At 48.3% G+C, this 23,618-nt stretch overlaps 2 protein-coding genes across 6 annotated transcripts in view; one reads left to right on the top strand and one right to left on the bottom strand.

The window, feature by feature from the left end:
* Nucleotides 1–1,031: 1,031 nt before the first annotated feature.
* Nucleotides 1,032–19,329, bottom strand: Cgref1 (cell growth regulator with EF-hand domain 1). 5 transcript variants are annotated; one of them, XM_013013598.1, is made up of 10 exons: nt 19,278–19,329; nt 19,024–19,090; nt 18,489–18,611; nt 13,676–13,897; nt 13,008–13,081; nt 4,861–4,963; nt 2,944–3,009; nt 2,780–2,856; nt 2,554–2,675; nt 1,032–1,890 (listed from the first exon to the last, which is right to left on the bottom strand). In XM_013013598.1, exons 6-10 carry the CDS (start codon nt 4,944–4,946, stop codon nt 1,330–1,332), a joined length of 912 nt encoding a protein of 303 aa, XP_012869052.1. In that variant the 5' UTR covers nt 4,947–4,963; nt 13,008–13,081; nt 13,676–13,897; nt 18,489–18,611; nt 19,024–19,090; nt 19,278–19,329; the 3' UTR covers nt 1,032–1,329. The 5 variants fall into 5 exon arrangements, with proteins under 5 accessions (XP_012869052.1, XP_012869056.1, XP_012869051.1 ...); XM_013013602.1 differs by lacking the exon at nt 19,024–19,090 and having other exon boundaries at nt 19,278–19,325; XM_013013597.1 differs by having other exon boundaries at nt 19,024–19,303.
* Nucleotides 19,330–19,526: 197 nt separating this feature from the next.
* The window catches only part of Abhd1 (abhydrolase domain containing 1), a 9,799-nt gene continuing 5,707 nt past the window's right edge, over nt 19,527–23,618 (top strand). Inside the window, exon 1 of the mRNA XM_013013731.1 lies at nt 19,527–19,694. Coding sequence (XP_012869185.1) covers nt 19,581–19,694 — 114 coding nt within the window. The 5' untranslated portion in view covers nt 19,527–19,580. The remainder of the gene's footprint in view (nt 19,695–23,618) is intronic.

Here is a 23,618-nt window from a genome sequence, read left to right as displayed (position 1 = left end):
CATGCCTGTAAGCCTAGCTACTCAGAAGGTTGAGACCTGGATCATGGTTCAAAGCCAGCCTGAACAGAAAAGTCTGCAAAACTCCATGGTATAGCATCAGCCATGGACAAAACAGCTGAGAGATATAAGGCTCTGAGCCCAAGAACCAATACTGGCATTCTCTCCCCCCCCCACACCCCCAAAAAAGCTGGCTCACACCTGTAATCCTAGCTACTCAGGAGGCTGAGATCTGAGAATCACAGTTCAAAGCCACCCAGGCAGGAAAGTCCATGAGACTCTTATCGCCAATAAACCACCACAGAAGCTATGGTTCAAGTGGTAGGGTGCTTGCCTTGAGCTGAAGAGCTGAGGGACAGTACCCAGGTCCAGAGTTCAAGCCCCACGACTGACAAAAGAAAAAGAAAAAAAAAAAGCATGGGCTTTAGAGTCAGACAGACCTGAATGGCAAATCTGCAAGTCTGTCCTTTAATTTGGTGTGTCACCTTAGAATAAATTACTCAGTTTATCTTCCTCAGTTTCCTCATCTGTCAAAATGACATCTCAGCTTGTCAAAACGAGGGCACCCCAGTTTTGTCTGGTTATAGAATTGTTGTGAGGATAAAAGCCAGAAGTTACAGGAAATGCTGGCATGGTACCTGTGTGGAGGCTCTCACAAATGGTAGTTGTTGTATTACCACAGACAGGAGGGCAGGTGCAGGGTGACACAGACCCTCTGCCTGAGTGGTAGGAAGAGGGCACTGGTATCTGACCACCCTGTGGAGGGCGTGGGAGCAGCTTCAGGCTCCAGAGACAGACTGTGCTTTCTCCTGGGCTGTCTGCTGCAGGTTGTAGATCATGGTGCAGACTTGGCTGTTTTGACAGTCCCAGGTCAGAGGCACTGGGAAAGCTGAATCTAAGAATCTAAGATGCTTGTCCATCGCACACACACACCCCCATCCCCACCCCAACTCTGTATCCCTGATAGGATCTGGCAAAGCTTGACCAGTGCAGAATAGCCCAAGAGATAAATTCATTTTGTTCTTTATTGGTTGTCTGAATCTGAATGTTGTCTCTCAGTTTAGGGTCTCCTTGAACTACACAGAAAGACATGACTCTTGCTGTTGCCCCCAAAGGGGCCACAGAAATTGGTTTATATTCTTTTGGTTTTGAGACAAGGTCTCACTATGTAGTCTAGGCTGGCCTTGAACACACTACCTTCCTGCTTTCGTGTTCTGAGTGCTGGGATCACTAGTCTGGGCCATTACATCCAGTTCCAAGGTGGCTCTTGTCCCCCTAGGCTTGTGTCCTGACACTGAGATTTTGAGAGTTGCAAGCCTGTATCCTCAATGTCTATATCTCATCATTCTCCAGTTGAATACTATGAACCTCAAACTCGCTTGGGAGGTTCTTGGACTCCAGTGTTTCCCCCAGAAGGACCTCTCCTCCATTGTCCTTGGCCTCTGCCTCTTCCTCAGCATCTTGTCTGGGACCTGGGACATACCCTCCTTCCACCTCTACCTGTTCCCTAGCTTCTCCTTCAGAACCTGGGGTATCTCCAGCCACTTCCTGTCCCCTGGCTTCAGGGACGAGGGAAGCTGGGCCATCGCCTTCAGTTCCTGGTTTATGTGCAGCTTCCTGTAGAGGCTGCAAAGCCTCCCTTCCGGCTGCTTCCTGGCCCCATGCCTCTTCCCTGGATCCCAGGGCTTCCTGGGTTTCTTGTCTCAGTGGGCTTTTAGCAGATAGGGCCTGCCTCCCAGTAGCTTGGGGCTCCTGCAGAGCTGGGACGAGGAGTCCTGGGAGCTCTGTGTGCTGGGGGGCTTCTCCTGGGAAGTTGACGAGCTCTGCCGGGGTTAGGAGCCCATCTCCATTCAGGTCCTGGGTCTCAAGCACCCTGTCCACAACCAGGATCACCTATAGGAGTACAACAGAGTTCCCATGCAGTTTCCAGACGTATTCTCAAGAGGCCTGCCCCATCCGATACCCCAGCCCTGCCATAGAGGCTTTGGAGCCTCCCCTACTCCTGTTTTTCTGTTTTGTTTTTGTTTTGTCGGTCCTGGGGCTTGAATTCTGGGCCTGGGCGCTGTCCCTCAGCTCTTCAGCTCAAGGCGAATGCTCTACCACTTAAGCTACAATGCCACTTCTGGCTTTCTGGTGGTTTATTGGAGATAAGAGTCTCATGGTCTTTCCTGCCTGGGCTGGCTTTGAACTGCGATCCTCAGATTTCAGCCTCCTGAGTAGCTAGAACTACAGGTGTGAGCTACCTGTGCCCAGCTCTTGTTTTGTTTTTGGGGCCTGAACTCAAGGCCTGGGCACTGTCCCTGAGTTCTTTTGCTCAAGGCTAGTGCTCTACCAGTTGACCTACAGCTACATTTCTAGCTTTTTGGTGGTTAATTGGAGATAAGAGCCTCACAGACTTTCCTGCTTGGGCTGGCTTAGAACTGTGATCCTCAAGGATCCTTAGGCTGTGATCCTAGCCTCCTGAGTAGCTAGGATTACAAGTGTGAGCCACCATTTATAGAGGCGCTACCAAGAACCATAATGGAAAAGCACCGCAGAGTCTCCTGTGGAGCTTACTGGGTTGATGGGAAAGTCAGCGAGTCCAGGGGCTAGAGCTGCTGTCAGCATGACCAAGAGCTCCAGGCCGTCCAGCTGTCCACTCTGGTCGTAGTCATGGAGTGCAAAGAGGTAGAGGAGAACTAGGGAGGAGAAGCTGGTTAGGAGAGGCACAGGGCCTGTGGGGAAGGCCCATAGCCAGCGCTACTGCTCCGGGCATCCCAGGCCCAGCAGCCCAGCTCCTCACCCTGCTCCCTGTTCATGGCCTCTGGCTCCTCTTCCCTTTTCATCTTCCCCAGGCCCTTCAGGTAGTTCTGCAGAAGCCTGTTGGAAAAGAGGCAAGTCGGCCATGCACATCCAGTCTCTCACGCCTGACCTGACCTTTCTGACAGCCCCAGCCCAGCTACTCACCGAAGCTGCTCTGGACCTGGCTCAAAGGGGTTGGGCAGGAGCCGCTGCTGTTCTTCAGGGGCTGGCCTGGAGTAGGGAGGGAAAGACCAGCCTTTCAGAGAACCTCCTTGAGGGCCAGCCTACAGGCCTTCCATGCCCCAGCCTCCTGGCTGAATTCTCCTCAGCCCCAAAGGGAATTGTGCGCTCCTTCAATTCCCAAAATCCTTAAGATGAGAACCTTCAAGTGCCTTAGCAATCAGAATGGCAATCCCTCAGGCTGTTTTTGCAGCTGCCTTATTTAGTCTTTAGAAAACCCAAAGAAAGGGCTGGGAAGGTGGCTCAGTGGTAGAGCGCTTGCCTTGCATGCATGAGGCCTTGGGTTCGATTCCTCAGCACCACATAAGCAAAAAGAAAAAAAGATGGAAGTGGAGCTGTGGCTCAAGTGGTAGAACATTAGCCTTGAGCTGAAGAGCTGAGGGACAGTGCCCAGGCCCAGAGTTCAGGCCCCACAACCAGACCCCCCTCCCCCCCCCCAAAAAAAAGAAAACCCAAAGAAAGGCTGAGTATGTTGGCACATGTCTATAACCCCTGCTGCCCAGGAGGCACAGGTAGGAGGATTATGGCAGGAGACTAGCCCCTGGAAATTTAGCTTGAAATCCTATCTGAAAGACAAATTAAAAGCAAAGGGAGCTGGTGACTCATACCTTTAATTCTAGCTACTCAGATTGGAAGCCAGCCCAGGCAGAAAAGCCCATGAGATTCTTATCTCCAATTAACCAGCAAAAGGCAGGAATTGGGGATGTGACTCAAATGGTAGAATCCTTTTTGTTGTTGTTGTTGTTGGTTGTGGGATCTGAACTCTGGGCCTGGGCACTGTCCTTCAGCTCTTCATCTCAAGGCTAGTTAGCGCTCTACCACTTGAGCCACAGCACACTTTCGGCTTTATCTGCTTGTGTGGTACTGAGGAAACAAACCCAGGGCCTCATGCATGCAAGGCAAGCACTCTACCACTGAGCTACCTTCTCAGCCCCAGCAAATGGTAGAATATTGAGTGAAGAAGCCAAGCAAGAGTGGGAAGCCCTGATTTCAAGCCCTAGTACTAACACACAAACACATACACACACACACACACACACACACACACAGACTGGGTATATGGTTCAAATGACAGCACTTGCTACTCCAGACTCTTAAGTTCAGTCCCCAGTACCTCCAGGAAAGAAAGAAGGAAGAAGGGAGGGAAATAAAAACCCAAAGGAGGTATCTGGTAGTGGAGACCAGAAGAAGCCATACCTTGTAGACAATGGGAGGTGACAGCCTGCTGAGTGGCAGGGGAACATGGTTCAGAACAACTTCCTTCAGTGCTGGCACTGACCAGGTTTATATAGGCCAGCTTGCTCCATGACCCATGATAGCTAGCTCAATTTGGGGTTTCAGTCTGCTGCGCATCTCTTGGTCTGCCTTCAATGCTCAGAACATGCGCCCAATTCTGGATGGGGCTACATATAAACAAGGCCATGATGGCAGAGAGCTAGCAGGAGCTGTTGAGGCCATTTTTGTCACTGCTGCCAGTCCTGGAGGCTATTTCTACCTTCCCTCCTACACATGATATGTACTGCGCAGCATGGATAAACACCGTGTCTAGAAATGGGTTCTAATAAAATAGAAATGATATGCTAATGATCTCTAGTTCCTTGCCATTCCCACAGACTCTTCCCTGTCCCTAGCTTCTCAGCACTCCACGCTGCACTGGAGCTAAGCACTCTGTCGCAAAGGAGTCAACAACCAGGAACCGAATGCCCACCTTGTACTGTTCTAACAGGCACAGGGTAGGAGGCTGGGGGAGGGGAGTCCAAGCACCTGGCTCCCAGAGAGGCCCAGGTCATCTTTCAGAGACTCCCAGCCCTAGCCCACAGCTCACACCCCTAACCCTCCTACCTGATGGCTCCATCCTTGGGAGCAGCCTGGCCCAGTGGGAGCAGGAGCAGTGGCAGTATGAATGCACTCATGATCCAAGGTACCATTCTTCTTGGAGCTGGACCTAGGAACAGACCCAGGGTCACAGTGTCAGAAATCAGCTGGCTCACAAAGAAATGCCTTCTCTCTTTGCCTTTACAAACAGGAGCCCAGAGGACAAGACTCACCCCATATGAGACCTATACATGAATGTCAGCCATCTCCCATGGAATTTTACTCAAAAAAGAGTCCTCATAAATCAGAGCTTGTCTGGAGAAACAGTCCTAGGGAGGTGGGCTCTTCGCAGCTCTGTTCCTCATAGTCCCTGAGGTTCTCAGTGGAGGGCCACTCAAGTATGCCTGCTGTACTTTAGGCCACTCATTTTATACATAGGGAGGACCTCAGAGAGGTCAGATTAAAAACACAAAAAGAGGCCAGGTGCTGGTGGTTCACACCTGTAACCCTAGCTACTAAGATGGTTCAAAGCCAGCTGGGTAGGAAAGTCTATGAGACTCTTTTTTTTTTTTTTTTTTGGGTCCGGTCATGGGGCTTGAACTCTGGGCCTGGGTGCTGTCCCTCAGCTCTTCAGCTCAAGGCTAGCACTCTACCACTTGAGCCACAGCGCCACTTCCGGCTTTTTTCTTTTTGCTTATGTGGTGCTGAGGAATCGAACCCAGGGCCTCATGCATGCAAGGCAAGCGCTCTACCACTGAGCCACCTTCCTAGCCCATCTATGAGACTCTTATCTGCAATAAACCACGAGAAAACCGGAAGGAGCACTGTGGCTCAAATGATAGAATGCTTGCCTTGAGCTGAAGAGCTGAGGGACAGCGCCCAGACCCAGAGTTCAAACCCATCATCAACACAACACACACACACACACACACACACACACAAAGACCTACAGAGGCAAAGAGGAAGATAGATGATTAATTTGTATTTATTAAAAATCAACTAGCTAGCTGGGCACCAGTGGCTCATGCCTGTAATTCTAGCTATTCAGGTGGCTGAGATCTGAGGATCATGGTTGAAAGCTAGCTTGGGCAGGATAAAGTCTAAAAGCCTTTCATCTCCAATTAACCACAAAAAGCTAGAGTGGAGACGTGACTCAAATGCTAGTACTAGCTTTGAGCAAAAGAGGTTCAGGACAGCACTTAGGCCCCAAGTTCAAGCCCCAGTACCAGCAAACAAACAAACAAAAATCTTGACTAGTCAGGTGCAATGCCATGTTCCCACAATCTTAGCTACTCAGGAGGTAGAGACAGGAGAATCAATAAAATTTAGCTTATGATCCTATCTGAAAAATTAAAAGCATAGCCCTAAGAGATGAGAGGAAGAGCAGTGAGACTGGCTCATGAGAAGATAAAAAAAATGCTGCCTTAAACTAACCACTGATTGCTCATGCCTATAATCCTAGCTACTCAGGAGGCTGACATCTAAGGATTGTGGTGTGAAGCCAGCCTGAGCAGGAAAGTCTGTGAGACTCTTATCTCCAATTAACCACTAGGAAACTGGAAGTAGAGCTATGGCTCAAAGTGGTGGAGCACTGACCTTGAGCAGAAAACCTCAAGGGTAGCACCTAAGCCCTGAGCTCAAGACCCACAACTGACAAAAAAGAAAAAAAAAACACGCTTCCTTTTTGAGCTGCCTGGAGCAAGATGCAGAAAGGCACAGAAGTCCGCTAGAAGGAGAGGCTACCAGTATATAGAATCTGTGCTCATGTATCTTTGCATATGGCTGGTCCTAAGAGCAATAGCAAAGAATTCAATGTTGTCATAATGGCATTCACCCATGGGCTTAGTGGTAGAGTGCGTGCGTAGCATGCATGAAGCCCCAGGTTCAATTCCTCAGTACCATAAACAGAAAAAGCCAGAAATGGTGCTGTGGCTCAAGTGGTAGAATGCTAGCCTTGAACACAGAGAGGCTCAGGGACAGAGCCCAGGCCCTGAGTTCAAACCCCAGGACCAGCAAAAAAAAAAAAAAAAAGCATTCACCCACACAGCTGGCACCATAGATAGTTGAGATTTTGTTTTTGTGCCCAGGAGAGAAGACAATATCTTGGGCTCATTCAAGGAAGACCGTTGGACCAGAGATCTCTGGTCGCAGCCCAATGACAGGACTGTGACATATTTCATGTCTAGAAGTATGACAGTAAATGTCCCAAAGTAATTACAAAGCTGGACAAAAATAGAAAGTGTTCTTTAAAAAGCATTGAGTAAGCAAGAGATTCTCAGTGTACCACCAAAGCAGGGTGAAACCAGTAATCTGGGGGAAAAGTGAATTTAATGTCAGCCTTTGCCTCAAGTGTATGCCAAACCCAGTGTGTGTGCAGCAGAGGAGACCAGAGATAAAGAAATGAATAGCAGATTCCCAGATAAAGTCTGGATTCTTAATAGCACCCTGGTACAAAGGTGAACAAAGATCACTGTGGCAAAGGACAATGAAGACTCACCAACTTTGATCTTGGTGCTAAAGGAGAAGGGAGGAGAAGAAAAATACCTCTCCTGAGAATTTTAAACCAGCCTGATGCCTTATGGGATTGAGGCTTGAATTGATCTAGCTGTAGGGTTCAAAAAGCCTAAGGCAGGTTTTATTTATTTATTTATTTTTGTGTCAGATCTGGGCTTTTGTGCTTGAAGCTAGTGCTCTACCACTGAGCTACAGCTCCAGTTCTGGCTTGTTTTGGTAGTTAATTGGAGAAAAGAGGCTCACAGATTTTGCTGCGTGGGCTCCCTTTCAATTGTGATCTTCAGATTAGGATTACAGGCTTGAGCCACAGGTGCTAGGCAGGTTTTGGTTATTCTGAAGTGATAGTGGTCGTGGTTGACAGAGGAAAACCTCATCTCCCCTGGAGAAAACCAACTCCAATCAAAGAATTCCATTGATGAACTTTCAAGAAACATGGATTCTTGGGCTGGGGAGTTATCAGTACTACAACATTCACTTAATGTGCACAAGACCCTGGGTTTAATACCTAGCACCAAACAAACTAACCAAAAGGTCATAAACAATAGCAAAATTAGGCCAAAAAACCAGAATTGCTATATTGGAATTATCATACACAGAAGGGCAAGCAAGACTCTCAGAAAGTAAGAGCAAATATACTTGAGGAATAAAGATATACAATTTTTTTTTTTGCAGCACTGGGGATCAAATCCAAGTCCCCATGCATGCTAGGTAAGCACTCAACCACCAAGCTAAGCCCACAGTCTGTTCCTTAGTATTTCTTAAGCATCTACTATAAATGAGGTACTATCTTATCAGTAAGATGAAAGTGATAAAGTAGAACTATATATTCTTTTTCATCTTAAAGCTTGTAAAAAGTTAAAATTAGGAAAAGACTCAAGATAGAAACAGAAGGGCTGAGAAGGTGGCTCAGTGGTAGAGCTTGCATGCCTGAGGTCCTGGGTTCGATTCCTCAGCACCACATAAGCAGAAAAAAAAAGCCAGAAGTGGTGCTGTGGCTCAAGTGGTAGAGAGCTAGCCTTGAGCTGAAGAGCTGAGGGACAGCGCCCAGGCCCAGAGTTCAGGCTCCACAACCAGACCTCCCCCCCCCCCCCCGCCAAAAAAAAAAAAAGAAGAAACAGAAGTTGTATGTACATGCCTATAATCCCAGCTACTTGGGAGGTTAAGACAGGAGGATTGGCTGGGCACCGGTGGCTCACGCCTGTAATCCTAGCTATTCAGGAGGCTGAGATCTAAGGATTGTGGTTCAAAGCCAGCCCAGGCAGGGAAGTCAATGAAACTCTTATCTCCAATAAACCATTCAGAAAACCGGAAGTGGCACTGTGGCTCAAGTGGTAGAGAGCTAACCTTGAGTGAAATGTAATCCAGTCCAAAGTCCAGGGGTCTTGGCCCTAACCACAAGCTAAGTTCCAAATGTGACTGCATACAGTAGCTGTGCCTTCTCGGCCTCAGGTGGCCTTCTGTGACCTGGGCTGAGGAGAGGCCTCACAGGAGGACTTGGTGAGGGCAGAAGGTGGCATGCCTGGGTAGGGCAGCGCCTGCTACCCAAGGTGGCCTTTCTCCTGCCAAAAGTTTTCTGACTGCTCTGTGCCCTCCCTTCTTCACACAACCTCTCCAGCTGGATTTTCTCAAATTACTTCCTCCATCCCATCTGCTTCACTGCCAGGACCAGGCCATGGGAGACAATGAAGTCACTTAAATTCTCAGAACTGTCAAAACTCATTATCCCAGCTGAATGTGTTAGAAGAGGACATTTGTGAACTTCAAAGACTGAGCCTCCCGTGGGGGGCTTAAACCCCATAATTGACAACGAAAACAAAAAGAGTTTGTAGTTGTTTGGAGACAGGTTCTTGCTATGTAGCTCAGGCATATATGGAAGTCGCTATGTACCCCAGGATGGTCTCAAACTCATGATCCTCTTGCCTCAGCCTTCCAAGTGTAGGGATTGCAGATAAGTTCTACTATACCCAGCAGAGTGTCCAAGAACAAAGAGAGATAGGAGAAATTTGTGAGAATATCTGTATAATTGATTTTTTTTCCTTCTCATGGAATTAAACTCAGGACCTAGGTATTGTCTCTGAGCTCTTTTTGCTCAAGGCTAGCACTCTACCACCACTTCCTATTTTCTGATGGTTAACTGGAGGTAAGAGTCTCTTGGACTTTCCTGCTCTAGCTGGCTTTGAACCGAGATCCTCAGATCTCAGCCTCCTGAGTAGCTAGGATTACAGGCGTGAGCCACCAGTGCCCAGCTCACACATTGATTTTTAAAAATTTTTTTGGTCGGTTGTGGTGCTTGAACTCTAGGACTGGGTGCTGTCCCTGAGCTCTTTAGCTCAAGGCCAGTGCTCTACCACTTACTTCTGATTTTCTGGTGTTTAACTGGAGATAAGAGTCTCACAGATGGGCTGGGAAGGTGGCTCAGCGGTAGAGTGCTTGCCTCACATGCATGAGGCCCTGGGTTTGATTCCTCAGCACCAAATAAGCAGAAAAAGCCAGAAGTGTCACTGTGGCTCAAGTGGTAGAGTACTAGCCTTGAGCTGAAGAGCTGAGAGACAGCACCCAAGCCCAGACAGAGTCAGGCCCCACAATCAGCAAAAAAAAAAGAGAGAGAGAGAGAAAGTCTCAGATTTTCCTGCCAGGGCTGGCTTTGAACCAGGATCCTCAGATCTCAGCCTCCTGAGTAGCTAAGATTATAGGCATGAGCCACTAGCGCCCAGCTCACACATTGATTTTTTAATGAGGAGAAAGAAGAAAGGATTTCCACAGAGCCTAATCAAAGTTAAAGAGTTAGCCCTATTGGCTAGCCAGCCAGGGTGCAAGGAAGGCAAGGACCAGTCCTTCTTCAACCCTAGCTGTTCAACAGTATGCCTAATGCTGGGGATGGAGCCCAGAAGTTGGAAATCATTTGTAAGCATAAGTAGTGGCTCAGGGATGGAGCTGGGAAGGTGGCTCAGTGGTAGAGTGCTTGCCTTGCATGCATGAGGCCCTGGGTTCGATTCCTCAGCACCACATAAGCAGAAAAAGCTGGAAGTGGTGCTTGGCTCCAGTGGTAGAGTGCTAGCCTTGAGCTGAAGAGCTGAGGGACAGCACCCAGGCCCAGAGTTCAGGCCCCATGACTGGGGAAAAAAAAAAAAAGTACTAGCCCAGGGAATATGGAGTCTTTTTTGGACACAGGGCTTTCCCCTAGTTTCTATTCTAAGCTACCAAGTTTTGAGTGATTTGTTAAGTCATAATAATAATCAGAACACCAACTGTGTAAGAATGGGTAACATGGACAAGCCACACTGCGGCTTCCTCTCAGAGGGGCCTCTGCCTCTCCCTGGGCTTGGCTGGCTAATGCTCTGCTGTCACGTCTTGAAAAAATCAGTTTTGATCAGGCCTGGTAAATTATGGCCTTGGTTCTGAGCCCTCCCCACACAAATTGCTATCACTGTCCTCCTGGTCCTATGTCCCGCACGTGCCCAGCAGTGCCCGAGCTACCCTCACACACGTCTGTATGTGCAGGCAAGAGAGCAGAGCTGACCCACTTGCAAGTCCCAGTCCCACCACTGACTGTCCTCTCATCTCTGGTAAGTTCATTATCATCACTAAGCTTTGGCTACTTTGTCTGGTGCTAGTGACTCACATCTGTAATGGAAGCTGAGATCCAGCCTAGGCAGGAAAGCCCAGGAGACTCTTACCTCCAATTAACCAGCCAAAAGCCAGAATAAGGAGTTGTGGCTCAAGTGGTAGAGCACCAGCTTTAAGTAAAAAAGCTAAGAGACAGCACCCAGGTCCTAAGTTTAACCCTCAGGACTGGCACAAAAGAAATAAAAATAAGTGATTAGCTGAACACTGATGACTCACGCCTGTAATCTTAGCTACTCAGGAGACTGAGATCTGAGGACTGTAATTTGAAGCCAGCCTGGGCAGGAAATCTGTGAGACTTTTTTTTTTTTTGCCAGTTGTGGGGCCTGAACTCTTGGCCTGGCACTGTCCTTCAGCTCTTCAGCTCAAAGTGAGCACTCTACCACTTGAGCCACAACGCTACTTCTGGCTTTTTCTGCTTATGTGGTGCTGAGGAATTGAACCCAGGGCCTCATGCATGCAAGGCAAGCACTCTGCTACTGAGCCACCTTCCCAGCCCCCTGTGAGACTCTTATCTCCAATTAACCACCAGAAAACAGAAGTGGCACTGTGGCTCAAGTGGTAGACTCTTATCTCCAATTAACAACCAGAAAACAGAAGTGGCACTGTGGCTCAAGTGGTAGACAGCACTAGCCTTGAGCGCAGAAAGCTCAGGGACAGGACAGCACCCAAGCCCTGAGTTCAAGCCCCATGACCAACTTAAAAAAAAAAAAGAGTCAAACTAACATCTCATTTAATGTGTAATGGGTGGTACAATGCGACTGACATGTTCACGCTCACACATTTGTATTTGTACTAGAGCTTGAACTCAGGGCTTCATGCTCTTCTTTACCTTTTTTACTCAAAGCTGGTGATCTACCACTTGAGCCACACCTCCATTTCTATTTGCTGATTAACTGGAGATAAGGATCTTGGGCTGGGTGCCAGTGGGTCATGCCTGTAATCCTAGCTACTCAGGGGGCTGAGATCTAAGAATGGAGGTTCAAAGCCAGCCTGGGCAGAAAGGTCTCCATGAGACTCTTATCTCCAATAAACTACTCAAAAAAGACAGAAGCCGTGCTGTGGCTAAAGTGGTAGAGCACTAGCCTTGAGCACAAAGAGGCTTAGGGACAGAGCCCAGGCCCTGTGTTCAAGCCCCAAGACTGGGGGTGGGGGGGGGTAGAGATTATAGGCATGAACCACCAGAGCCTTGATATGCTTACTTTTTTTTTTTTTGTCAGTCATGGGGCCTGAACTCTGGGCCTGGGCACTGTCCCTGAGCTCTTCAGCTCAAGGCTGGCACTCTATCACTTGAGCCACAGCGCCACTTCAGCTTTTTCTGCTTATGTAGTGCTGAGGAATCGAACTCAGGGCCTCATGCATGGGCTACCTTCACAGTCCCTACAGAAGTTTTTGTAAGCAACAGAAATAAAACAGCCATCAAACCACTGCTTGTCAAATAAAAACAAACCATTTCCTATAATTATACTGTGCATGAATATAACTGCCCTAATAAACACATGAAAGCCAGTATAACTGTTAGTTAACAGTTGTGATATAGTTCAATGAAGTTCTTAGATGCACACTTTTTTCACAGTGACCTTCTGCATGAGATTTCTTCAAACCTTTGCACAGTACAGAGAAGGAAATCTTGGCCTTGAGGGTTAGACCTTTGATCAAATCCTGCCTCTTGACCCTGCTGTGTGAGCTAGGCCAAAGTGTGCACCTCTCCAAAGAGTGGAATCTTCATCTTTAAAATGAGGACAACAGCCTGGGGTTGGGGGCTCACACCTGTAATCCTAGCTACTCAGAAGGTTAAGATCTGAGGATCATGGTTTGAAGCCAGTCCAAGCAGGAAAGTCCATGAGACTCTTATTTCCAATTAACCACCAAAAAGCTAGATGTGGAGCTGTGGCTCAAGTGGTAGAGCACTAGCCTTGAGCAAAACAGCTCAGGACTGTGTTCAAGCCTTAAGTTCAAGCCCTAAGCACATGCTTGTATACACACACACACACACACACACACACACACACACACACACACACTATGAACAGTACCTGTCTCCCAGGGGCTGGAGGAGGTGCAGAATCCTGAGGACTGCGTGGCAGGGGCAGGGAATGTTCCTCCAGTGCTGGGGGAGGGAGCAGGACCTTCCCGGTTACCTTGAGTAACTTCCCACCTAGCGCATACATTTCTTACGCTGCATCTCTGTTCAGTGCCACTGTCTGTGCCATGTCTGCTTGTTAGGAAGTTATCTGAAGCGCACTCTCCCCATTGGTTTATCCCTCTGTGCCTCCCACTCCTCAAGAAAGGATGCTGCAACTTCCCAGCCACAGGAGCGCACGCCCGGGCTGGGCTGGGCTGGGCCCCACCATTCGCAGCTGAATATCCATCTATCTCCAGCCCTTCCAGTTTTCCAGGTCTTCGGTGCAACTTGCCAGGGCACCTCCTGCTCCAGGGCATCCTACACTGGAGGGAAAGGCTGGGAGCTGGGGGACCCACCCCCAAATCGCAGGGTTCTCAGGGGCGCCTCCCAGCCACTTGCCCTACCTGTCCAGAAGAATGACTTCTCCCCAGGGGTGCGCAGAGGCAAGTACATCGCTCCTGCCAGGACCAAACCGCAGGGGATGGCCGGGACCACGGCTAGGAGGCTGCCTCGCCCGCTGTGCTGCGGTGCCCACGCAGCCTGCCCAGCCCCGAGCTCGTTGGGCACGGCCCGACCCACCTGCTGCGGCACCCGCGGGGCTGGGGCTCCGGCTCCCTGCGCGCTCCAGGCTGCCGAGCCGGCCTCGCCTCCGCACCTCGCCGCCGGGTGGTGGCCGACCCGCCCCGAGTCGCTCCACGTGGCTGCTCCACGTCGTCGCTCTCCCAGCCGCCGCCGCCCAGGCCGGGCAGAGTCCCGAGCCGGTGCCAGCCACAGCCCCGCCCGAGCCAGCTACCGTCCTCCCTGTGGTCAGCAGGAAGATGTGTCACCGAGACCAGGACAGAGATAGACTGGAGTGTGTGTGTGTGTGTGTGAGAGAGAGAGAGAGAGAGAGAGAGAGAGAGAGAAAGAGACAGACAGACAGAGAGCTGATGGTGCAGGCCTGAAAATGTGCTTAAAAGCACCTTTTGCTGAGCCCATATATTAAATAAAAGCCATCCTCCCTGCAGTCACTTCACAATGACCTTGGAAGGCGGAAGGGACAGAACTGATCCTTAGCATCCTTACAGCAAGGAAGCACAGCCACCTCTCCCTAAGGAACAACAGACCTCCTTCCTCAGGACAGACCACCCATCAGCAACCCTGACTTGTTTATTCTGACTAGTGAAGAATGGCCAAAGAGGCCCACTGGAACTCTTCAACCATGCATACATTTCATCCCCTGTGTATCACTCATGTTGTACACCAAGGATGGTCTGAAATGCTATCTTCGCATAGCTGCCTGTGCCATGAAATAAGTCTCCTTATCTCCTTTTTCCTCCAAAAGCTCCTAGAGGAACCCAGAATCTGGCAGAACAAAACCACTTACTTCATGACCCAGAAGAAGAAAAGAAATAGGAGAAAAGAGTGAGGTCTCAGAATCAGCTTAGAGAACATGCTACCAATGACCTAAGGACCTACAACTAGGCCCCATCTCTTCATAGTCCACCACCTCCCCCAATGCCAGGCTAGGAACCAAGCCAAAAGACCAAACTATACTCCTGCAATATCTGTGCAGTTTAGATGCAAGAAGTAACTTATTCTTCTCCTAGAGTCAGCAGGAGCATTCAGAACAGAGACAGAAAGAAAATGCCAACAATCTGTAAATCAAGAAACAACTCCCACTAATGAGTATATATTGTCATGTTTTTCAGAGCTTGCTTAACAAAGCAAATGTCCAAAGAAGTAAAACTGATAGGGACCTTGTTATATAATCTGTAGTTTTCAAAACAAATCCAGAATTCTCTGAAATTAGCAACAAGTGACTTGGTACAATGCAGCAGCTATTTAAGATCAAACTAGCATGAAGCAAGAACAACTTGGGAGGACGTTGAAATCAGTGAACCTGAGTGAGGACAAAGAACAAAGCTGGACCAGGCGCCGATGGTCTCACCTGTCATCCTAGCTACTCAGGGGGCTGAGATCTGAGGATCACGGTTCAAAGCCAGCCTGGGCAGGAAAGTCTCTGAAACTCTTATCTCCAATAAACCGCCAGAAAACGGGAAGTAACACTGTAGCTCAAGTGGTAGAGCTCTAGCCTTGAGCTGAAGAACTGAGGGACAGTGTTCAGGCCCAGAATTCAAGCCCCATGACCGACCAAAAAAAACAAAAAACAAAGCTGGGCACCAGTGGCTCATGCCCATAATCCTAGCTACTCTGGAGGCTGAGATTTGAGGGTCATGGTTCAAAGCCAGCCCTGGCAGGAAATCTGTGAGACTCTAATCTCCAATTAACCATCAGAAAACCAGAAGTGGCACTGTGGCTCAAAGTGTAGAGTGTAGCCTTGAGCAAAAAAGCTTAGGGACAGCACCTAGGCCTGAGATCAAGGTCACTCACCCCAAAATAAAAAGGAACAAAGACCAGAAAGAAACAGTGAACTCATTGACAGTGGGACAGTGAGACTGACAGTCAGAAATGAATCCCCAGACACTTACTCTACTCTCTGTCGGGGGGGGGGTGGGGGGGGGGGGGAGATAACTATAGTAGGGCCAGGTGCTGGTGGCTCATGCCTAGATACTCAGGAGGCTGAGATTTGAGAACTGAGGTGCAAAGCCAGCTGGAGCAGAAAAGTCTGTGAGACTCTTATCTCCAATTAACCATCAGAAAACACGTAGTGGCACTGTGGTTCAAAGTGGAAGAGCACCACCCTTGAGCAAGAAAGCTCAGGGACAGAGACCAGGCCCTGAGTTCAAACACCACAACCTACAAAACAAAACTATAGTAAGTTCTAAGAAAGAAGCAGACTAGAGAGGTCAGTCAGGAGAAGAAAGGTGGATAGATAGCAGGTAGCCATAGACAGGGAAGATATACAAAACCAAAAAAAAATGAGGTCTCCAGTTCTGAAAGGGAAAAGGGTTAGCAGAGAGATATGAGGTGACCACGGGAAGAAGAGAGGGAAAGCATTATATGGTAAAAATTCCTGACTCAAGGATGGGAATTTCTCAGGGGCAATCTCAATAAGTATTCAAATCCCAAAAGCTAATGCAGTAATTCTCACTGTAAAGACCCATCCACTTTCAGTCTATTGAAAGTCTATTTGTAATAGATACTTATACTGTTTTTGCTGAAAAGGACTGATTCCTTATATAGATAGACACACAAACTAAAAGCAGGAGAAAAGCTTGGTATCCCTGCCTCCATTTTGCCCTAAGCCATTCTCACTACAGTTACTTTGCAATCACCTGGAGTTCCAAGACAGACAAGACTGATAGATATCTTAATGACCAGGACTGAAACTACTCCTAAGGAACAGTAGAGACTTGTAGAACAGACCACCCCCAAATGAGGAACAATTGCCTATAATCAAGAAGCTGTGTCCTGGAGCAGGAGGAATTTCATAGGAACCATACTGCTCCCCTTAGGTGATGGGAGTGATAATACCTTCTCTGAAATCCTGGAAAACCATAATTGGGATAATGACCAACTGGGATGACCCCAGTTACTGCCACACCTGTAACTGGGACTTTTAAGTGATGCATACTTTTCTTCCCTTTCTTCCAGTTTTTATTTAAATCTATGGGTTCAAGTGGGATGGGGAATAGTGAGGGGAGAGGGTGAGAGTGCTACAGGGAAAGAATGGGAAAGAATGGGTTGGGCGCTGGTGGCTCACGCCTGTAATCCTAAATACTCAGGAGGCTGAGATCTGCGGATCGAGGTTCAAAGCCAGCCCGGGCAGGAAAGTCTGTGAAACTCCTATCTCCAATTAACCACTAGAAAACCAGAAGTGGCACTGTGGGTCAAAATGGTAGAGCACTTGCCTTGAGCTGAAGAGCTCAGGGACAGTATCCAGGCACAGAGTTCAAGTTCTACAACAGACAAAAATAAACTGAATGGTAAAACTGGCTCCCTCTCCTGGTCATGGCTTAGGAGACCCACATGAGTTTCATCTCTTCCCTAGTAGCTCCCATAGCCACACCTAGGGAGTAATTAGTGGTCAGTTTTCAGTCAGGACTTCTCCCTTGGGGGTGGAAAAACTTCTGGCCTGGCCTAACCAAACTGTACCTGCACAGTGGAACCCCTGATGTACCCTTAACCTGACCGTTTCAAAAGGAAATCCCATGTAAGACTTCAGGCACGTGCATTGCATAGCATACACATACTTAAAACTATGGGATGGCAACCTTGTACATTTGTACATTTGAAGACATTTTCCAAAATTCTGTCGTCACAATCCCTGATTTCCCTAAGATCATCTCATTGTCATTATTGTGAACGCCTCCCACACTCTCCAAACTCTAGAACATGGAAACTTTCTTTTTTTTGGTGTGTGTGGGGGGACTTTCTTAACTATGTGTTTGTTCTAGCTCAGGCCCACTGTTTGCCTCAATGATGTACTTTCTGTATTAAACTCCTTGTTTTAGCCCGGCATGGGTGGCTCACACCTACAATCTTAGCTACTCAGGAGGCTGAGATCTGAGGATTGTGGTTGGAAGTCAGCCCCAAAAGGAAAGTCCATGATACTCTTGTCTTCAGTTAACCACCAAAAAGCCAGAAGTGGAACTGTGGTACAAGTGGTAGAGCACTAGTCTTGAACAAAAAAGCTCAGGACAGTGCCCACAGCCTAAATTCCCAGGACTGGCACAAACAAAATAAAAAAACCCCAAACTCCTCGTTTGCCACTTTACTCATGTGTGCACCTTCATTCAGTTCTTTGTTGGACATTCCAAGGATCTGGGATCTTTTATTTTTTTTTGTCGGCCGTGGGCTTGAACTCTGGGCCTGGGCACTGTCCCTCAGCTCTTCAGCTCAAGGCTAGCGCTCTACCACTTGAGCTACAGCGCCACTTCCGGTTTTCTGGTGGTTTATTGGAGATAGGAGTCTCACGGTCTCTCCTGCCCGGGCTGGCTTTGAACCGCGATCCTCAGATCTCAGCCTCCTGAGTAGCTAGGATTACAGGCGTGAGCCACCAGTGTCCAGCTAGGATCTGGGATCTTTACCCCTGCGACCACCTGCCAGTAATGTGAATATAGTCAAAATACTTTATATATGTGTGTTTAAATTGATGGAGTTTGCTGAGATGGGTTTGGGGAAGGGGAGGGACACAAGGGAAAGTGACAGAGAGGGTCTGATCAAGGTATATTGTGTGCATATATGGACATATTAGAATGAACCCCCTGTTAATTAATGCTAACAAAATGTGGGGGAAAAGAGTAAAAAATCCCTACTACATGTCTATACCTCAAAGCAGTTGGAATGTTATCGTCCCCTGGCATATCCATGCCATGTAGTAAATCTCCTTTCTCTGCCTTTATCATGTCTTTATTTGGCATACGGGGGTGAATGGTCAGATCTGATATTCTACTTTCTGAATTACTCTCTCACCAGATGCAAGGTGGCAGCAGATAGCTGTGCTTACTTGACTCTCCAGTAATGAGATGACTTTGAAACCAGAGTTTGGAGTCATGGAACTGATGGTTCACTTGGTTGTGAAGCTAGAGGAAAGAGCCATGAGTCAAAGCATGTGGCATCTCTCTGGAAGCTGGAAGAGAGATAAGGCAAGACAAACATCCCATGAGCTCCCAGAGGAACTCAGTCCCACTAACAGTGATTTTAGCCAATGAAGACCTTTGTCAGACTTCTGACTTCCAGAACTACAAAGGAGCAATGATGTGTGTGGTAATAGAGAAGAGGGATATGGCAAAGTCCTTCCCTTTTCCAGCTCTACTCTGAAGTTGGGATTCATTGAGATCACATTCAAATCTCCTCCAGAACATCTGAATTACATACCTTGACCCCTGCATACACTGATACCTGGACTCTTCTCTGGTGTCTGAGCACCAGTAAGATTCTATTTTGCAGTCAAGTTCTAGTGTATTCTTTATTCCTATATCCTAGGGAATTGGGGCTTCTGTACCCAGTTCCTGGTACAGAGAGAGTGAGGAGTGCCTTACCTCTGTACCTTTCCTGTAGGCAGGGCTGTACAAGACGATGGAGTCACATTGCATGGGTGGCTTTAACCTGGGGGAGGGAGGAGGATGCCACAGTCGGACAGTGGTGGTGAGTGCGTGTGGGTCACTGAATGGCTGCCCAGTGGGTGACAGAGTGGTGACCGAGATTGCTTGATTTAGCCATTGCAAGGGAGAAAGGAGCCAGAAAATGGCCGCCACCAAGATGGCAGCTGCCGGGGGCTGGGACGGAGTACTACCTGTCGTTTAGGCTGCACTGCTTGTAACCCCGTAACCTCAGAGGGAAAGCAGGAAGCGGGGAGGGCGGGAGGGCAGGCGGGCCGAGGCCGCCGGCGAGGCTGGCCGCGGGGTCACTAGGAGAAGATCGCCCGCCCAACGCCGTCTCAGAGGTGGGCGGAGCCGGTCTCGGGGGCGGGACATGCGCAGGCTGGCCAATGACGCGTGAGGGGCGGGCCGCGCCAACCTGCGGTGAAAGAGTCAGAGTTCAAGAGCTGGAGCCGGCCCCCAGAGCCTGGGAGCTGGGACCTCTCAACCTGCACAGGATGCTGGCTTTCTCCGTGAGTCCCCAGAGCGGCTCTTGGACCGAGACTTTCTCCCTGCTCTTGCTTCTTGGCGTTGGCCTCTACTTGGGCTACTACTGGGCATGTGTGCCCCAGGTGGGTGTGGGCCCCAGTGCTCTGGCCCTTGGGTTTGAGGTGCTTGGGTGTGGGAGACAGCCCCCAGACAGGGCTCAAGTTCTTTTTGGAAGCTTGGGTGGTTGTGCACCCCTTTCCCTATTATCACCTAATGGAGATAGGGTTCTTTGCCTCCCTCTTTCCTCTACATTGCTCTCTGACAGCTGGGCCAACTGGGTGCTGCCCCCTATAATGTGGACTGACATTTGGAGTCAGGCTAGGGTCAGAGAGATGCATGCTGTTTAAATGGTCTAAGTTTCTCTTTAGCTGCACTGAGTAGTGGAACCTCAGGCTTGTGGGGTTGAAACACCACCTCCATCAATTTTACAGGGCCATCAATTTACCAGCCCTAAGGGTAGGCTGGGGTTCCCGCCTAGCTCAGAGGAATAAACTTGTTCTTGTGCATCCAGCCTTGTCTTAAGGTCTGTACATGTACTCTACATGAGACCGAGTGACTGATCTTGGTTTTGATCAGTTTGAAGATTTTTCTCACTGAATTTAGATTAAAATATATGTAGAATACATGGTCTACATATTAAGGGAAAGCTTTTTTTCTTTTTTCTTTTTCTTTTTTTTGGTCCTGAGGCTTGAACTCAGGGCCTGGGCACTGTCCCTGAGCTTCTTTGGCTCAAAGCTAGCGATTTACCACTTTGAGCACAGTTCCACCTCTGGTTTTCTGGTGAATACTGGAGATGAGTGTCATGGATTTCCCTGCCCGGGCTGGCTTTGAACTGTGATCCTTGCATCTCAGCCTTCTGAGCAGCTAGGATTACAGGCATGAGCCATCCAGTGCCAGGCTGAAAGCGAAATCATTTGATCTTTAGTAATATCTGTTGTTGAAAATTGAGTCTAGCAAGCCTATTAAAAAGCACCTTAGAAGCCTGGCACTGTGTCACCTGCAATTGTAGTTCTAGCTACTTGAGAGACTGAGGCAGCAGAAGAATGGCTTGAGCCCAGGAATTATGAGCTGGCTTGGGCACTATTTTGTGTGTGTGTGTGTGTGTGTGTGTGTGTGTATGCGTGTGCGTGTGCATATGTGCATGTGTACAAGTGTGCATGCCAGTACTGGAGCTTGAACTCAGGACTTCTCACTCAAGGCTGGTACTCTGTCACTTCAGCCATACCTTCTAAGATAACTGTCTTTTAAAAATAAATGGTTTAGGGGCTGGGAAGGTGACTCAGTGGTAGAGTGCTTGCCTTGCATGCATGAGGCCCTGGGTTCGATTCCTCAGTACCACATAAGCAGAAAAAGCCAGAAGTAGCACTGTGGCTCAAGTAGTAGAGTGCTAGCCTTGAGCTGAAGAGCTGAGGGACAGCACCCAGGCCCAGAGTTTAGGCCCCAGGCCAGACAAAACATAAATAAATGGTTTAGCTGGGCACTGGTGGCTCACACCTATAATTCTAGCTACTCAGGAGGCTGAGGATCAGAGTTCAAAGCCAGTGCAGACAAGAAAGTCTGTGAGACTCTTTTCTCCAATTATCCACCAAAAAAGCTAGAGGTGGAGTTGTGGCTCAAGTGATAGAGTGCTAGCTTTAAGCAAAAAAAAGCTCACGGACAGCTCCCTGGCCCTGAGTTCAAGCCCCAGGACTGGAACTCACACACAAAATAGTTTGGGCATAGCTCAGTGGTAAAGCTTGATGTTTTTGTTTTGGTATTATTGGGAATTGAACTCAAGACTGCATACTTCACAGGGCAGGTATTCTACCACTTGAGCCATGCTCCCAGCCCTGAGCATGTATTTAGCATGCAAAAAGCCCTGGGTTCGGGGCTGGGAAGGTGGCTCAGTGGTAGAGCGCTTGCCTTGCAGCATGAGGTCCTGGGTTCGATTCCTCAGCACCACATATGCAAAAAGAAAAAAGCCAGAAGTGGCGCTGTAGCTCAGGTGGTAGAGCGCTAGCCTTGAGCTGAAGAGCTGAAGGACAGTGCCCAGGCCCAGAGTTCAGGCCCCACGACTGGACCCAAAAAAAAAAAAAAAGCCCTGGGTTTAATTTTGAACACCATAAATATTTGTTAAAAATTATATTTAAGTAGTTGTACAAAGGGATTACCATTCACCATGTTAAAATTAAAACATTAAAGACCTATGGGAGATTTTATATTACTTAGACTTTAAAAAATATTTTCAGGGGCTGGGAAGGTGGCTCAGTGGTAGAGCGCTTGCCTTGCATGCTTGAGGCCCTGGGTTTGATTCCTCAGCACCAAATAAGCAGAAAAAGCCAGAAGTGGCGCTGAAGCTTAAGTGGTAGAGTGCTAGCCTTCAGCTGAAGAGCTGAGGGACAGTGCCCAGGCCCAGAGTTCAGGCCCCACGACTGACCAAAAAAAAATTTTTTTTTCCCCAGAACTTTCTACACTAGTATGCATTGTTTATAAAGTAAGTAAAAGGAGCTGGGTGCTGATGGCTCATACCTGTAATCCTCGCTACTCAGGAGGTTGAGATCTGAGGATTGCAGTTCAAAGCCAGCCCTGCCAGGAAAGTCCATGAGACTCTTTTTCTCCAATTTAGCACCAAAAAAAAAAGAGTGGAGTTGTGGTTCAAGTGGTAGACACTAGTCTTGAGCAAAAAAGCTCAGGGACAAGCCCCATGACCAGCAAAAAATTTTTAAAAATTGCCGGGTGCCGATGGCTCTCGCCTGTAATTCTAGCTATTCAGGAGGCTGAGATCTGAGGGTCGAGGTTCAAAGCCAGCCAGTCTGTGAAATTCTTATCTCCAATAAACACTCAGAAAACCGGAAGTGGCACTGTAGCTCAAGTGGTAGAGCGCTAGCCTTGAGCTGAAGAGCTGAGGGACAGCGCCCAGGCCCAGAGTTCAAGCCCCACGACTGACGAAAAAAATAAATAAAAATTAAAAAGTAAGGGATTAGAGGTTTAGCTCAATGGTAGAATGTATACACCACAAGTATGAGGTTCTGGGTTCAATCCCCACCCCTAGTAATATAGCAACAATAATAAAATAACATCTTCCTTAAAACAATGGAAAAAGCCCAAATCTAACAATACTCTGTAAGCCTTACTTCATACATCAAATTTGGAAAGTCAGTCACTTCAGAGTGGACCATTTTCCTTTGCTTGTAACCAATCAGAGAAAAGTCAGAGCCTTTGCCACTTTATACCCTAAGGACGGCTCCCTTTGCTGGTCCCAGGGCTTGAACTCAGGTTCTAGATACTGTCCCTGAGCTTCTTTTTTTGTTGTTGTTGTTGATCATGGGGTTTGAACTCTAGCTTGGGCACTGTCCCTGTGCTCTTCAGCTCAAGGTGAGTCCTTTACTGTTTAAGCCACAGTGCCACTTCCGGCTTTCTATTGGTTTATTGGAGATAAGAATCTCACGGAGTTTCCTGTCTTGGCTGGCTTTGAACCACAATCCTCAGATCTCAGCCTCCTGAGAAGCTAGAATTACAGGTGTGAGCCACTGATGCCTGGCTCCCTGAACTTCTTTTACCCAAGGCTAGTGCTCTACCATTTGAGCCACAGTGCCACTTCCATTTTTTCCTGAGTAGTTTATTGGAGATAAGAGCCTCACAGACTTTCCAGCCCAGGCTAGCTTTGAACCATGATCCTCAGATCTCAGTCTCTGAGTAGCTAGGATTACAGGATGAGCCACTGGTGGGTGTCCAACTCCCTAAATCCTTTCTTGACTTCCAAATACTAATCAAAATGCAAGAGAAGTCCCAAGGATTAATATGATTTGTCTCCAGGCAGTGGCATATTATTCTTAGGCTTGAGTCAAGAAGCACTTTGCTAGAGTTATTGGCCTGCTCTACACAACTGAGCTCTTTGATCAAGGTCTTGATAAATTGGTAGCAACTCAGCCGGGCGCTGGTGGCTCACGCCTGTAATCCTAGCTACTCAGGAGGCTGAGATCTGAGGATCGTGGTTCAAAGCCAGCCCGGGCAGGAAAGACCGTGAG

This window comes from Dipodomys ordii, unplaced genomic scaffold (genome assembly GCF_000151885.1).
Source record: "Dipodomys ordii isolate 6190 unplaced genomic scaffold, Dord_2.0 Scaffold20, whole genome shotgun sequence".
Lineage (NCBI taxonomy): Eukaryota > Metazoa > Chordata > Mammalia > Rodentia > Heteromyidae > Dipodomys > Dipodomys ordii.
Note: the sequence above shows the minus strand (reverse complement) of the source record. Positions and strands in the feature narration are given on the sequence as shown.

What these genes read in the sequence shown, in the direction of transcription:
- Cgref1 (XM_013013598.1), bottom strand. Translation starts at nt 4,946, where the DNA reads ATGGTACCTTGGATCATGAGTGCATTCATACTGCCACTGCTCCTGCTC. An exon ending in CCCAAGGATGGAGCCATCAG is followed by an intron (nt 3,010 to 4,860) that starts GTAGGAGGGTTA and finishes TCCCTACTCCAG; the next exon opens with GCCAGCCCCTGAAGAACAGC. An exon ending in GGCCATGAACAGGGAGCAGG is followed by an intron (nt 2,676 to 2,779) that starts GTGAGGAGCTGG and finishes TCTCCTCCCTAG; the next exon opens with TTCTCCTCTACCTCTTTGCA.